This window comes from Taudactylus pleione, unplaced genomic scaffold (genome assembly GCF_031769625.1).
Source record: "Taudactylus pleione unplaced genomic scaffold, aTauple2 ptg000225l, whole genome shotgun sequence".
In the NCBI taxonomy this organism is placed as follows: Eukaryota; Metazoa; Chordata; class Amphibia; order Anura; family Myobatrachidae; genus Taudactylus; species Taudactylus pleione.
In genome coordinates, this window is record NW_028284627.1 from 2,044,138 (window position 1) to 2,061,376 (window position 17,239).

The 17,239-nt window shown below is 43.6% G+C and overlaps 1 protein-coding gene across 5 annotated transcripts in view; it reads right to left on the reverse strand.

The window, feature by feature from the left end:
• The window catches only part of LOC148517204 (potassium voltage-gated channel subfamily A member 1-like), a 192,791-nt gene extending 175,913 nt beyond the window's left edge, over positions 1 to 16,878 (reverse strand). For 4 of the 5 annotated variants that reach the window (XR_015879307.1, XR_015879306.1, XR_015879304.1 and 1 more), the window contains exon 1: positions 13,249 to 16,878. Coding sequence is in view for 1 of the 5 variants with exons in the window: in XM_088478901.1 (XP_088335027.1) it covers positions 14,630 to 16,519 (1,890 nt within the window). In the remaining 4 variants the exon portion in view is untranslated. Of the gene's footprint in view, positions 1 to 13,247 lie in introns of those variants that run through there. The other variant, XM_088478901.1, reaches the window with a different exon arrangement.
• Positions 16,879 to 17,239: the final 361 nt, after the last annotated feature.

Consider the following 17,239-nt stretch of genomic DNA (forward strand, 5'->3'; position numbering starts at 1 on the left):
CTGTCTCTGCCCATCACTCTCAACATGTCACCCACTGCCTCTCCCTGCCACCCTCTGCCTCTCCCCTTCATGCTCTCCCTCTCCCCGTCATCCTCGGAGTCTCCCCATCACTCTCTGCATCTCCCTCTCCCCATCACTGTCTTCCTCTCCCCATCACCCTCTCCCTATCAACCATTGTCTCTCACTGTCCTCCACTGCTTCTCCCTGTCACCCTCTGCCTTTCACCTGCTCCCTGACACCCACTGCTTCTCCCAGTCACACTCTACCTCTCCCCATCAACCACTGTCTCTCCCTCCCACCTTGTACCTCTACCTGTCACCCACTGCCATGTGGCATATTATGAACTTGGTGTGGGGTGGAGAATGGGGCCCAAAGCATATTTTAGCACATGGGCCCACCACTCACAAGTTCCGCTACTAGGTCTGGAAAATATGAATTGTTAGGAGTATCCTAAGGACCAAGTTTGGCCACTATCAGGGACGTATTAAGAGAGGAAGGGGCCCGTGTGCAGTATCCATGCAGGCCTCTGCCTCTCAAGCTGGCAGTGCAGGTCAGTAGATTAGGCACTGTGCCAGAGTCTACACTGAGCATGTGCACTTCTTCGAAAACATGGCGTCCGCGTCATGTCCCTGTTGATTGTTCTACCTCACATGAGTAAATTACCAGTAAAATGACCACTGCGCCATTTTCATAGTGATTTCTGTGATACCACTGTGAGACTCCTGGAGAGGTAAGTATATTAAACATGGGTTTATTATAGATACAACACTTATGGCGATAACAGTTGTGGTACTAAGACAAAAATGCTTTACTATTCAATATATTTTTTTTATTCTCTAAACTATATTAATTATTAATTGCATTTTTATTTCTATTTTTCAAATTTTTGCCTGGCAAAATTTACTGCTGCCAGCCATATTCGCCATATTGTTTTGTTGAATAGACCAGAGAAAGATTTTCTATCGCCGCTCATCAAGGTACTAAAAGATAAATAGGGCCCTTAAAATATTATGAATTTCTCTTGCTTACTCAATTACATTGCATGCACATTGAATTTGTATTACCATATAGTCTTCATATATTGTTGCAAGTATAATTCCGTGTGCTGAGGAACAATAGGGGGTTAAACCCCCCCCTTTTTTTTCTACTGAATAAATATTATTATGCATTCATCCCATTAGACAAATAGAATAACAAACGATTAGTGTTCCTTAAAGCACCATAAAATGCATGGGCACAGTTAATTATATCTAAAAATATACTTTTCTCTTGCATATAACATTTCCGATGCTCAAATTATGAATGGGAACTGCCATAGTCAGTGTTTCATTATTTTACAGCAGCTGTTGTTTTCAGAGTTTTTTTTTAATTTTCTTTCCATATACTGTTCCTTATATGCGGAAGACAACAGGATAACAGAACGGGCTACTGTAGGCGTAAAGAGAAGTTGCTAACAAAAAGTGCTATAACAAGTGATAATGAGGTTATTATTTAAGGCATACTATATTTTTCTACCAAGCCTGCTTTAGCCTATCTCTTGCCAGAACTGACAACCTCTTCAGGCACATTTTAAAGTCTGCTGTAGAAATTAAACGTTCAACTATTTCAAATATAAAATAAACATGCTTTCCATCAAAAGGAAAAAAAATAGAGCTTGTCTTCAATATTTATGTACTGTTGATTAAACTCCCCTAGTGAGCATTTGCACCTGCTTTTCATTTACATCTTGCAACCAAGAATTCTTACAGCTAGTAATCTGTTTAACATATAATTATATCATAAAACATGCAATCGTAAATGGCTAGCTGGATATTTAATAACATTTTCATAATAAAAATATAAGTTTGGGTTCTCTTGTCAGGAAACTCATTATCCAGAAGTATCTGTAAAATCGGAAAGAAACAGCAGAGCTTTGCTATTGTTCTGGGAAAATTTAGTCCAGTGATGGATTGAGCAAAGATGATCACTGGTGCATCTTTGTCACTGCTAGGAGCACTGCTAGTCAATTTAATAAGAAGGGCAATCCCTGGCAAAGTGTGGGGAAAGGCTACTGTTTGTATAGTATAGTACATCCAACTAGTTGACTGGTTGGAATGAAAATCTGGTAACGTATGGGAGTAACTGATGATCAGCAATTTGCTCCTAAATACCAGAAAACAGATGAAAATGGTCGTCAGACAAGTTTGTTAAATGTTTGATCTAAACAATTTGTTCAAAGAACAGTTTTTGTCCATTTTCCGGCGTTTGGGAGCAAATTGCTGATTGTCATTTACTTTCACTCCTTACCAGATTTTCATTCCAACCAATCAACTAGTTGGATGGTTGGATGTAAGTTGGTCTAGTGTGTGGCCAGCTTTAGGCTGGGTACACACTAAGCGACCCACCAATGCAATGCCCGATGATGCTAATTAACGATATATTGGGCAGACTGTACATATTGCAGGATCCAGTGAACGACCGCCCGATATATCGTTCACCGGCACCATTGACCTTGCCAGCTTCGGTAGCTGGGTCGCTCCATTGACCGTGCATGCTGGACAATGTGCCTGTGGGATTGGAGATCATATCCTCTAGTGCAGAGGTTCCCAAATGCGGTCCTCAAGGCTCCCCAACAGTTCAGGTTTTAGAGATATCCATGGCTGAGCACAGGTGACTTAGGGCCTGAGCGGCTGTCAGCTCGCAAGTGGGTCGATGGTCTGCACTGAGCATGCGCACGACGGAGGGAGCTCCGTCGTGCGCATGCGCCAGACGCGACGAGCGAAGGACTTTCCTTCACTCGTTGTGTCTGATCAAAGGGGGCGTGCTGTCGATGTTGATTGACAGCAACATGGGGGCGTGCCGGGGGCGTGGGCGTGCCGGGGGCGTGACTCCCTGACGGGGGCGTTCCCAAGGGAACGCCTCCCATCAGAAGCCGGCCCACTGACATCACTAGTGATGTCAGTGGAAGTGATTTTGGCTCTGATAGAGCCAAAATCACTCCGGGCCTTGCGGTTGAAAACCTCAAACGCAGGCTCCGGCTCGCAGTTTCGATGGTCGCGATGGTCACGACCATCGCGGCCATCAAACTGCACGCTCGTATAAGCTGTGGGTGGTGACCCACAGCTATACGAGCGTCCAGGAGGACGCTCCATAATTATGGAGGGCGGCCCTCATTCAGAGCGTGCGCTCTGCTCAGAGCGTACGGCTCTGAATGAGGGCCTTAATTAGTACCTCAGTCAATTTGATTTAACCACCTGTGCTCAACCATGGATATCTCTAAAATCTGAACTGTTGGGGAGCCTTGAGGACTGCGTTTGTACCCGGCATAAGCATTCTAGATAATAAATCCTGTATACAGCATGTCAGAACCTGCACCTGACCATGACCGTTTAAATGACCAGTGCCTGGAAGTGGAACACTTCATGGCGGATATGCTGATAGTGTCATATGAGTAGGTGTCAGGTGGTCACATGGTGCTCACATCATGCAGATACCCACTTCACCCTACTGCTGCCAGGCCTCTGGTATAATAGTGTTAAATAATAGGGTGTTCATAATATTTACTGACTTTTTTATTAATATTCATGTAAAAGCCCAAAAACATTACGCTCTTTATCACTGCATATCAATTTCAATGCTTATTTGGGGGTACTTATCATTGCTCAGACGCCAAGACACAGGCTCGGAAGAAAGTCAGTCACGGCAAAGTCTGAAAAGTACATCCAGGTATACTTACCTGCTCTCCCCAGCACCCCCAAGCGTGAGAAAATACCAGTAATTGAGGCTCAGTAGGGAGAAGACAAAGCTAAAATTACGCAATTCTCTGCATTTAGCCCCGCCCCCTCCCCACAGAGGCTCAATTGATGTTAAGAGCCCGGCCTCACCCCCACAGTGGTCATTTGCAGCTTCTCTCTGGGCTTTTCCCGGAGAGGAGAATTTAAAAGTAGGCAAGCATGCTTCCAGGCTTAGACCGGGCTGCGCATGTGCTGTAGCTTTTTAACGCAGAAGGATCCATCAGATCCCCCTGCAAAAACTTTTGAGAAGTTGTAACCGATAGGCTACAATGGCTGACGCCATCTATTCTAAACAAGGCATTAGCTAGCGAGACCAAGGGCAAAAAAGGGAAACATTTAGGAGCTTGGGAAAGAGGGCTTTGGATCAGTCCTCGAAGAAAGCTATGGGGTGTGCTTATGTGATAGTTAACAGGGGGAAACATCTTTGCAAATGGCCCCCATAACTAAAGCCATGTTTTGGAGATTGGCACATTTTTTAGTATCTGCTAGTTACATAAGATGTAGTGAAACTGTGAATTGCATTTAACTCTAGCACGGAATGGGTATGTAATGCTCGCTGTCGGGTTGTCTCCTGTCAGAATACCGACAGGGGTATCCTGAGGGTTGGTATACTTACTCTGCCCCCCTAACCCTAACCCTCCCTTCTTGTAGCCTAACCCTAGCCCTCCCCACCCCTCGCCCTAACCCACCCTGTTAGAGCCTAAACCTAACCCTCCCACCTTAGTGCCTAACTCTAACCCTCCCCCTTAGGGGTGCCTAACCCTAACCTCCCCAAAAAACATAACCCACACCCCAATACGCTCCCTAATACTAACCGTCCCCCGCCCCATGCCTAACGCTATGGGTGACCCAGGCTTACCTCGTTAGGGCTGGCATTCTGGCGTCAGGATTAAGATAGGCGCAGCTATTTCGGCACCTATCTTAAGTCCTTTGTCTGGAATTTCGATGTCGGTATTGAGACCGGCAGCAACGCCTCCAGCATTCCTCATGCATAGGTAAAATTCATCACACTAATACCTGTGAAGCCTCCTTCTGTTGATAACCATCAGACTATCTTGCCCCATGGTATATTATTAAATGGACCATTCCTGTTACTACTATACGAATTGTATTGGCTCATGTTCTATTACAGTAGTGACTATAAATACCAGATGTGTTATGTATGTGTTCTTCCTAGAACTCACTGATTCCTGTTGCAAATGACATTGATGTTGCATTCACCATACGGCTGAATGCATTTCGGGTTAAACAGACCGCAGATGTATAAAGCGCGGCATGTGTGTGCAGCCTTAAGGATCCTGCCTTCTGAGCACAAGTGGGCTAATTACTGTCTCGATTAATTGTACTAATTAACATGTGCACAGGAGGGAAATGCTGCCCTTGCCTGAAAGGGGTTCTTGATACACAGTGTTCTAGATTAGAATAAAGAGGGCTAGCAGGGGAAATAGTGAGGAAATATGTATAAAAGCAAGGAATCTGTCTGACGCTGGTGAACATCCACAGATGGAAAATGAACCACGTTAAAAGGAAAAAGACAAAATAAATTAATAAATATCTGAATATTGTTGTATGAAGATAAAAGTCCTTATAGTTCACTGTGAGTCTGTTAAATATAAAACGTAATGGAGTGATGCATTACCGCTTGCAACTGCGATTACGCACGCAATCGGCCGATTGTTGCATTCTGCGCATGCGTGTGGACTGCGATCGAAGTGACTACGCAAACCCATCTCAGAGTGATTGACATTAACTGCCGTTTATGTGTGGTGACGGGTGGGTGGTCGACCAAATGCAGTCGTGCTAGTGTGTTTGAACGGCGTTGCCGGGGCATGCATAATTTATCCACTGTGATGCCATACACAGCCTGCGCTTTCATGCGTGGAAGTTAGCACATGCTTGCCGACATTTAGCTCCCTCCTTCCGGGAGGGAGCTGTCGGGCTTACAGGGCTGGGGGCGTGACGCGGCCAAAGGGGGCAGGGGCTGACATATGACGCGGCATTGGGGGCTGAGCATGGGGCGTGACAGCACGATCGCGTCATCGTGGCACCGCCCCCTCTTCACAATGCCGTTATTAATTTGATTGTGCAGCCGGGGGCGGAGCCATGATGACGCAATTCAGTGCGAATCGCGTCACCGGCCCCCCTGCTGCCGGGGTTTGTACTTAAAAGCGCGGGGGGGTGCGGGCACATCGCCGGGGGCTGGGAGGATTGCCTGCCTTCCCGGGAGGTCGGGAGCGGCACCCGATTTTCGGGAGGCTCCCGACCAAATCGGGAGGGTAGGCAAGTGTGAGTTAGCAATTCCTGAGTAAGGTCAGGGCTTGTGCAAGTGTGCGTCAGGCTGTGATGGTACTCGACTGTACCAATGTTTTCGCACTCTTGCTAAGTAATACGGATGTGTGTAAAGTAAAGTGGGCGTCCTTGTGTAGTGCTGAGGCAGCATAGCGATCGCAATGAATTAGCATACTATCGCAGTTGAACAGCATGCGTAATCGCTATTGCATTTGCAGTTACGATCGGTAGTGAATCAGGCCCACAGTGCCTTCTCATCACAACTAGCAACATACAAAACCAAACAGCCCTAAAAATTAATTAACTTTTGCCAATAAAAGACATAAAAGCTCCTACGTATTGTAGATGTATTGAGACTCCCACCTGCGGCTTTGCAAATAATAGCATCTGCGTGCAAAGACGCAGATTCGGTCACAGATCATTCAACTGTCGCAGTCCTAAGTAACTCTATGGTCCCGCAGAATAGCTGTGGAAAGTGAGACGTGGGAGCCATGTTTCCTGCTTACGCGATTGCAGACACAGTCAGCGCCACGGCTCGAAAACGGTTGTGACATGCCTGCGTTTTTTCTGCCACTCCCCGTTAATCACACTGTGAATAAAAAGTTGCAGTGTGTGACTACGGTAATGTACCCTGGCGCATGCACAGTGCGACTGAGACAGTATCCGGGTAGAAAATCGACAATGAATAGGTCGACAGTCAATAAGTTGAAACCAGATGGTCGACATGCAATAGGTCGACGTGTACAAAAGGTTGACTGTGCAAAAGGTCGACAGGGATAAAAGATCGACATGTTCAAATGGTCGCCGCACGAATGGCTACGACAAAAAAGGTTGACACCGTTTTTTATGGTTTTTCTAAATTTTTAAGGTTAGGGTTAGGCACTTGAGGGAGGGTTATGGTTAGGCTGCTGGTGGGGATGGTTAGAGATAGACATGAAGGGGGGGTTAGGGTTAGACTAGGGTTAGGTTTTGTGTCAACTATTTGTGAATCGACCATATGAACCTGTCAACATTTTAACCATGGCGTGGCCTCGTGATGCGCCGCCCCCCCCCCCATTTTCATCACTGTGGGCTGAAGCCCAGCACACCTCCGGACATGCTGGGCTGTCCCCAGGCTCTCCCCGCACAATGAAAAGATGCTACGCAGAGCAATGGTGAGAGTGCTCTCCCCCAACTGCCCCCCACTGCAGGACACTGTGGCCCGCTGGTGTGACAGTGGGGCAGTCCCTGAATAGCTGGACTGTCCCGCGGGACAATTGGGAGGTATGCAGTAATGAAATGTCAACATGTTAAGAGTGTTGACATATCGCCCCAGGCGGCCCAGCAGTGATTTAACTGCTCCCGACAGCTGCAGCGGTTCCAGCGGCGCCTTCCAGGTCCCGGCGGTCATGTGACTGAAACTTCCAGGTCAGACCTTCGATCCTCCGGCATTAGGGTAAGTGTTCCTCCCCTAACCCTCCCTCTAGTGCAGGGGTGGGGAACCTTTTTTCTACCGAGGGCCATTTTGATATATATAATATTATTTGCGGGCCGGGTGTAGGCCACTTCCTCTTCGTGTGATATTACACGGGGGCGGGGCCACAATCACTGGTCATTACAGCAATGCCTGGAGCATCCTGAGGATGCTCTAGGGAGCTGTATGGGCAGCGGAGTGACCCTCTGAAGCATCCTAAGGACGCTCCAGGCGGCACTGCTTCATAGATTCTGGCTGCAGGGTGCCATGGCAGGCACCCTGCTAGCCAGATGAGGCTAGCAGAAAAAACCTCTGACGGCCAGACCAAATGATTTTGGGGGCCTTAATCGGCCCCCGGGCCTGAGGTTCCCTATCCCTGCTCTAGTGCCTTATCCTAACCCCCCCACACACACACAGCCTAACCCTAAACTGCCCCTGCAGTATAAGCCTAAACATCCTGACCACAACCTAACCCTAATGTCGACATTTCATCTGTTGACATTCTGGGAATGTTGTCACATTACCTGTCGACATTGTCATAATCGACCTTTTGACTACATTCCTTACAAAAGATTTTTAGAGTTATGGCAATATATTATCTACTGTGGTGTTGTATAGAATTCATTAAGATCCTTCATTAGCAAAGAAAGCATTAACATCTTCCATTTAGAATGTAAGCTCTTGCGAGCAGGGTACAATCTCCCACTGTTTTGCTACGCAATTATGCAATATGCACTCTGTAATGATCTAATTATTTATGTTAAGTCTTGTAAATGTATCTAAGGGCCTGATTAAGACTAGTACGCACACCCGATGGTTTGCATACATGTCCGATGATGGATGGACTGGGCATGCGCTGGGACCGCAGTACGCATATGCCGCACTGCCAGTGAGACCCCACTCGCAGTGCCCTGTACGAATCAAGCTGCCGCCATCTGAGGGCAATGAATGGATGGCAACAGGGACTTTCCCCAAAATGGAAGTGTGTCCAAAGTCACAGCATCAATGCTATTAGTGTACAATCCTATATACTCTGCGCCTGTGCACGGCACTACGGAACTCGCCAAATAAATAAGAGATAATAAAACCCCTAATCTGTGCACCCCCGTCCTGCACCTAGGGAGTGTGAGCATGAACATACAATTGACCCCTTTATAACTTAGTGTACTCAAGTTAGAAGACTAATGAAACACTGCAGTCTTTAATATGGCACAGGACAGAACTTGGCAGCAGGGCACTAGTTAACAATATAACATTCTGTAGTGTTAGTATAAATACAAGAGGCTCCCTTTTTAAGGGTTACCCACAGATGGACAATTAAACAACTCTTCATCAGAGTCATTTGATGGGGAATACCATTATAGCACTTGACATACATTTTCGTCCCATGTTGCTAATAGAGATTGCTTGATAAATAGATCCCACACATCACATATGGTGCTGGATTCCAGCCTGGAAAAAGATTAGAACACTACAGTGCACTGTCAGAATGATTTGTTTCTGCCGTCTGCAGTCTATGTCTATATAACCCACTATGGGCTCTTCTCATTGGCTCTCAATATGGTAATATTCCCTTCAAGTCATTATTATTTTATATTAAAGTGCACTAAACAGCTGGCTGTAGAAGATCGTATAAGGATTTGTTGAGACATCTTTTTGTTATTGCAGAAAGAAACACTTTTAATGATGAGCACTATCCTAGTCACAAAGTCGTGGTACTAAAGGTTAGGACTCTTTTTACACTACTAGACTGCTGCTAAATCTGTCTCTCCTCGCCTCATTTGCATACTGCAGCCACAGGGGCTGGTCCTGAGTTTCACGCAAAGTGGAAAACCTTTCCGCCAATGATATTACTCCGACCACCAGACCCATCATTGCTAGAATCTGCACTTGCACCACACCCATGTTAGATGCAATAGATCCGTCATATTCAGGCTTACTGTACCTTCCCCAAAAAGTGCGACACAGAAACGCTTTTCATAGACGCAAATGGTACTCCCATGAATCTCCCACGAGCCAGGGTGGTTTCATGCCATCACACAGTCATGTCCCATTTCACAGAGAGATAGATCCGGGCAAGTTGCGTCCGACTCAATAGGACGGGCATATGCTAAGATGCTTAAATTTACTTCTGAGCATGCGCTGTATACAAAACCCGCACCATTTACGTTCATGCTAAGAGATGTGCCAACTCAGAATCAGGCCCACAGGCTCTAGGAAGGGGAAAGGCAAATCTGAAGAGATGAGAGCTTAAAGCAGTGAACAGTCCTTGGGCAAACAGCTGGAACACTGCGTACACTGTATATATTTTGTGTCTGAGAATATTAATTGATGGCAAATTTTCTTTAACTGTTAACTAGGCCTAAAATTAAACAGCAGTAGCAAAATTGTCCAGTTAAACAGGCTTTGAAAATGTAACATATCTACAAACTTTGCTATCTATCTATCTCATATCTATCTCTATCATATACCTCTAACTATCTATATATCTCATATTTATCTATCTCTATCATATACCTCTATCTCATATCTATCTATCTACTATCTCTATCTATCTACTATCTCATATATATCTATATATCTTTCATATCTATCTATCTCATATCTATCTAACTCATATCTATCTACTATCACATATCTATCTCATATCTATCTATCTCATATCTATCTATCTCATATCTCTATCTATCTACTATCTCATATATGTCTATATATCTATCTTTCATATCTATCTATCTCATCTCTCTACTATCTCATATCTATCTATCTATCTATCTATCTATCTCATATCTCTATCTATCTATCTATCTCATAGATATCTATCTCATATCTCTATCTATCTCATATCTATCTATCATCCATGTATATATCTGATGTACACACTGAAACAGCAGCCGTATCCTGGCTGGACATTTTCTGCAGGCATATAATTAGAAGCTGGCTGGTATTTTTACTTGTGTCTTTTATCTTTAAGCTCCCCTATGGCTTTACAGCAAAAGGAACAAAGCACCTTAAATGCTGCATTGGGCAAACAGTATGAAAGATGTCCCAATTTTGGATAAGAGGGTGTTTTGTTACTAAGGTGGAAAATAAAAAGAGCTGAATATTGCAATTTAATTTAAAACAAATGCACATTTTTTCATTATGTACTGTTATGACTTGCCTCCTTTATAGTACAGAATATGTACTGTTATGACTTGCCTCATTTATAGTATAGAATATGTACTGGTATGACATGCCTCCTTTATAGTATAGAATATGTACTGTTATGACTTGCCTCATTTATAGTATAGAATATGTACTGGTATGACATGCCTCCTTTATAGTATAGAATATGTACTGTTATGACTTGCCTCCTTTATAGTATAGAATATGTACTGTTATGACTTGCCTCCTTTATAGTATAGAATATGTACTGTTATGACTTGCCTCCTTTATAGTATAGAATATGTACTGGTATGACATGCCTCCTTTATAGTACAGAATATGTACTGTTATGACTTGCCTCATTTATAGTATAGAATATGTACTGGTATGACATGCCTCCTTTATAGTATAGAATATGTACTGTTATGACTTGCCTCCTTTATAGTATAGAATATGTACTGTTATGACTTGCCTCCTTTATAGTATAGAATATGTACTGTTATGACTTGCCTCCTTTATAGTATAGAATATGTACTGGTATGACATGCCTCCTTTATAGTATAGAATATGTACTTGTATGACATGCCTCCTTTATAGTATAGAATATGTACTGGTATGACATGCCTCCTTTATAGTATAGAATATGTACTGTTATGACTTGCCTCATTTATAGTATAGAATATGTACTGGTATGACATGCCTCCTTTATAGTATAGAATATGTACTGTTATGACTTGCCTCCTGTATAGTATAGAATATGTACTGTTATGACTTGCCTCCTTTATAGTATAGAATATGTACTGTTATGACTTGCCTCCTTTATAGTATAGAATATGTACTGGTATGACATGCCTCCTTTATAGTATAGAATATGTACTGGTATGACATGCCTCCTTTATAGTATAGCATATGTACAAATAACTGATTTGCAGTGTTCAAACATTTTCAGGCTCCTGACTGCAATCACACTACCTGTAGGTCTCTCCACTACATCGTGCAACAGGTTCTGTGTGACCTGAGCTGTTTTGTGGATGCCACACTCAATGTGAGTGCAGTTCAATCGGTGGAGTATAGGGCTGTCTAATAATGCCAGGGTCACCTTCATTATTCTATAACTGTATGAAGATTACTATATCTGTCATGATTACAAAGTAAGCCTACCAGTGTGGCATACCTGACTGAGGAGGGTAATACAGCTGCCAACTCCCCCAGCCAATCACAATACATATTGGCGACCAGATAGGAATCTCCATCCCATCTAGAAACAATTCAACTTTGGCCACACCTAGGGAAAGCCCTTGCTTTGATTATGCCTAGTGATGCACATTCACTAAGTATTTTAAGTGGACACTCCTCTACATACATGTGGAGGCAGCCATTATGTGAGCTTTACCAAAAGTCATAACAATGTAACCCATGAAATCCCTAGAGAATACTCACATCACTGAGACAAGAAGCACGAAAGACATTTCAAATAAAACAATTTTTGCTGCCCCTTATGCAATGCAGCCCTGTAGACGTGCCTAGATTGCCTGCATAATACATGCAACCTTAATGCTGCTGATCAAAAATTAATGTTTACAATATAAACCCTTTATAGACACATAGATAGATAGAAAGATAGATAGATAGAGATAGATAGATAATGAGATAGATATGAGATAGATAGATATGAGATAGAGAGAGATCGATGATAGATAGATAGATATGAGAGAGATGATAGATAGATAGATAGATATGATAGGGATAAATAGATATGAGATAGATAGATAGATAGATAGAGAGAGATCGATGATAGATAGATATGAGAGAGAGAGATGATAGATAGATAGATATGATAGGGATAAATAGATATGAGATAGATAGATAGATAGATATGGGAGATAGATAGATAGATATGGGAGATAGATAGATAGATAGATAGATAGATAGATAGATAGATAGATAGATAGATAGATAGATAGATAGATAGATATGGGAGACAGAGAGAGAGAGAGAGATCGATGATAGATAGATACATATGAGAGAGATGATAGATAGATAGATAGATAGATAGATAGATAGATAGATAGATAGATAGATAGATAGATAGATATGATAGGGATAAATAGATATGAGATAGATAGATAGATAGATAGATAGATAGATAGATAGAGATCGATGATAGATAGATATGAGAGAGAGAGATGATAGATAGATAGATAGATAGATATGATAGGGATAAATAGATATGAGATAGATAGATAGATAGATAGATAGATATGGGAGACAGAGAGAGAAAGAGAGAGATCGATGATAGATAGATAGATAGATAGATAGATAGATAGATAGATAGATAGATAGATAGATAGATAGATAGATAGATAGATATGGGAGACAGAGAGAGAGAGAGAGATCGATGATAGATAGATCGATGATAGATATGAGGGAGAGAGATGATAGATAGATAGATAGATAGATAGATAGATAGATAGATAGATAGATAGTAATAAGTGTTCTGTCCATAATATAACAGTACAAATAGAATAATAAACTTATAAACAATATAGTAAAATGTAATAAGGACTATAAAATAAGTTGACCAACCTTATGTCTGTCTCTTTCGAATCGACTGTGCAGGCTCCTATGGTCCATCAGTCTTTAAATGTGCAAGACTTGCATTAAGAACATTTAGTATCCCACACTGGCTTATTATGAATTTTCCAACAAATCTCTGGTAGTTCCGAATGTAAGGGAGCTGTCTTGGGTTACTGTTGAATGTCGAATCCATTTTATTGATCTGTAGTCTTCTCTTAAATCCTATGAGCAACTCTTGTCATCCCAGGAAAGCGCAAACCTTGGCTCTCATTGCATACAGACCAGAAAGGGTTAGTGGACGTGATTACCAAACTACACAACCCCCCACAGATTGTCTCTTCTAGGATTTTTTTTTCTTTTCACATTAACTGTAAGAAACTGAGCAGGATGATTTTTCCTTTACCCTGCGTGTATGACACAAAAACATAACAAGCGAGCTTTGATACATTAACCGAGCTGAACATATGTTGAACATTAATTAAACAGCCCAGAATGACATGAAGTATGGAGACCACTGCTACTCTGTCATACAGTAGTTTGGTTGTACGCTATAAACTTGGAAAGTTGTTTCTTTTCTGCTCTGAGCACTTAAGAAAAAACGCCTCAACATTTGAAATGTTTTAGGCTCTCACTATGCAGTGGGGCGCCAGTTTTTTAAATTTTAACCTTTAAAAAAAATCTCATCTGGTACTAAAAGGACTAAACTGAGATTATGGAACATTACATTTTAATAAAGTATTTTGTAAAGAAATAAATGCACATTAATAAATTAAGGCTCACATATATAAATATATACATAACCGTACAATATTTTCTTAGAAAAAAAATATATTTCCTGCTATTCAAGAGCACCAAATTCACTGCACATACTATAATTACCATAACGTTGTCCACAACAAGTAAATTACCTTAGTGAGGAAATATTTCACAAAGTTGTAATTTGTGAAAATATATATATATATATATATATTCACTTAAAATAGTTGTACAATATATATTTTGAAGGAGAGGAGGAACTGACAAGTTTACTATCTAAAAAGTCTTCATTTTGCAAAGGTATACAATGTGTCCCTTGTTCCCTGCAATTATTTTGCTTTTTTTTTTTTTTGTTAAATCCAACTTTGAAAAATAAACGCTCTCTTATAATTCAATGGAGAAAAAAAAATCTCACTCCAACAATTAGCAATTATCAGTTTATAAAATATATTAATTACTTGAAATACTGCAAAAGTTAGTAACAAAATGTATTTTCCACAGCAAATACTGTTCGGATGCTACCTAGAGACGACAAAATTCTCTATTTGTAAAATGTATGTTAGGAAAACAAAAATATCCCTTTGTTCGAATGGTGTTATTTCTAGTTTGTCCATGGGTGTTGCTGTTGGAGACCCTACAGGTCTGTTTCCCTGTTTGTATCGAGACACAGAGCATATAGGGACTTTCTAAGGTCCACATTGCTCTTGGCTTTGAGGTTGGTCTTTTCTAAAGACCGAGTGCCGTTGTTGATGCCCTCAACATTTTCCAAGTGGACCACAGACTTGCTGAGGGAACATTTACTGGGACTCCTCTTGAGTTCTCCAGCACAACTACCCTGGTTACTACTTGGCTCATCCTTGAGAATCACCTGTTCCTCATGATCAGTCTCTCTGTGGTAGAAGTAATTGAAGTTGGAGACAATTACAGGGACTGGCAAGGCTATAGTGAGGACACCAGCGATGGCACATAAAGAACCCACAATTTTACCTCCAACAGTGACTGGCCTCATGTCTCCATAGCCTACTGTGGTCATGGTGACCACAGCCCACCAGAAGGCATCAGGGATACTAGAGAAATGAGAGTCTGGGTCATCAGCTTCTGCAAAGTAAACTGCACTGGAGAATAAAATGACCCCAATGAAGAGGAAGAATATGAGCAGCCCCAACTCCCTCATGCTGGCCTTCAACGTCTGGCCCAATATCTGGAGACCCTTGGAGTGCCTGGACAGCTTGAAGATCCTGAAGACCCTGACCAGGCGGATGACTCTCAGGATGGCAAGGGACATGGCCTGCTGCCCATTGTTAGTCTGCTGCTCGGCCAACTCAGTCCCCAAGGTGATGAAGTATGGGATAATGGCCACAATATCAATGATGTTCATGATGTTCTTGGAGAAGTCAGACTTGCTTGGGCAGGCAAAGAACCTGACCAGGAGCTCGAAGGTGAACCAGATGACACAGGTGGTCTCTATAATGAAGAAAGGGTCTGTCAGGCCACTGGGGGGAGGAGGAGGCTGCTGGTGGTTAGTCTCGTTCAGTACCTTGGAGAGCGTCGGGGGCAGCTCGTTCTCGTCCCTGAACTCTGGCAGGGTCTCCAGGCAGAAGGTGATGATAGAGATGAGGATGACTAGGACGGAGACAATGGCGATGCCACGGGCAGAGCTGGAACTCTCCGGGTACTCGAAGATGAGCCAAACCTGGCGCTGGAACTCGTTGCGGGGCAGGGGCTTTTCCTCGTCTTTCAGGAAGCCCTCGTCCTCCCGGAACCTCTCCATGGCTTCCTCACCAAGCTGGTAGAAGCGGATCTCGTCGGCGAAGACATCGATGGAGACATTGACCGGCCGCCGGATCTTGCCCCCGGACTGGTAGAAGTAGAGGATGCCATCGAAGCTGGGTCGGTTGCGATCGAAGAAGTACTCGTTCCTCAGCGGGTCGAAAAACCTCATCCTCTTTTCCGGGTCCCCAAGCAAGGTGTCCGGGAACTGGTTGAGGGTGGACAGCTGGGTCTCGAACCTTAAGCCGGCGATGTTGATGATGACCCTCTGGTTGCTCTCATGGTCCATAATGCCCATGTCCAGGTGGTGGTCCTCCTCCTCCTCTGGGTGCTGGTGGTGGGCATGGGGCTCCTCTTCCTCCAACCTGACCACCGTCTCGATGTCACAGTCCTTGATGTGACTGCCAGGATAGCTCATGATCATGTCGCTGCTTTGCAAGCGATCGCCCACACCTCCTCCTCCACCTCCGCCTCCTCCACCTCCACCACCACCACCTCCTCCTCCTTCTCCTTGCCCGGTCCCTGGTGGCTGATGATGATGATGTTGTGGTCGCTTCTGGCAGCTTTCCCCACCGACTTCTCCTCTCGCTGGGCTGCAATCCTTCAGCCAAGATGGTGCCCTGGGGATTTGGAGCAGATCCTTCCTGCTGCCTGCTGTTCTGCTGCCTGGCTTGCCAGGGGCACCATCCTCTGCTACACTGCCAGCTGCAGCTGGGGCTCTCCCGTTCTCCAAACTCACCAGAGCAATCTCCATACCCAAGCCATGCAAGATTCATCAGCCCCGGTCATCATTTCTGCAGAGTGGCACAGACCCTCCTTCCCCCTCCCAGAGATGAAGGGTGGGTGGTGGGGATCAGCAGTAGTAGACCTGCAAAAATAAATACACTGAATATCTCTCTATATAAAGAGACTCATCAGAAAGTAGGTGCTGAGCTGTGTACACAGATAACACCAGGAGAGGGAAGCCGGATGATGAGAGACCAATCATTAATCCTGACGTCAAAGATGCCTGTCCTCCCCATCCATAGTTACCAGGCATCTCTCTGTAGCAGATGCATCTCTCTCTCTTCTACAGCCAGCAATCTGTTCCCTCTCTCCATTTCCCCCTCTCTATCCTCCCGGTTCTGTACTAATATAACAGCCTTAACAGGGAGAAGGGGGGGAGAGCAGTCGCCCTTTGCACTGAGTGGGAGAAATGGCACAGACTCATGCCCAGGTATCCAGAGAGCCAGGATATTGTTATATAGCTATGTGCCTTACTAACTATGTGTTGCATGCATGAGGATGTTATTTTAAGCTTACTGTCTGTCACAGCTTGAGTTCACACAGCCTTTTCTGTAAAGGAAGGGGGTGTGTGGGGGAGTTGTGTTTCACTGTGGTTGTATAGCAATGCTAAGTATTCAGATGGAAACACCAACTTAGGTGAAGCTGCATGCAGGCAAAAAACAAAACAAAAGATACTAGGACACTGTAT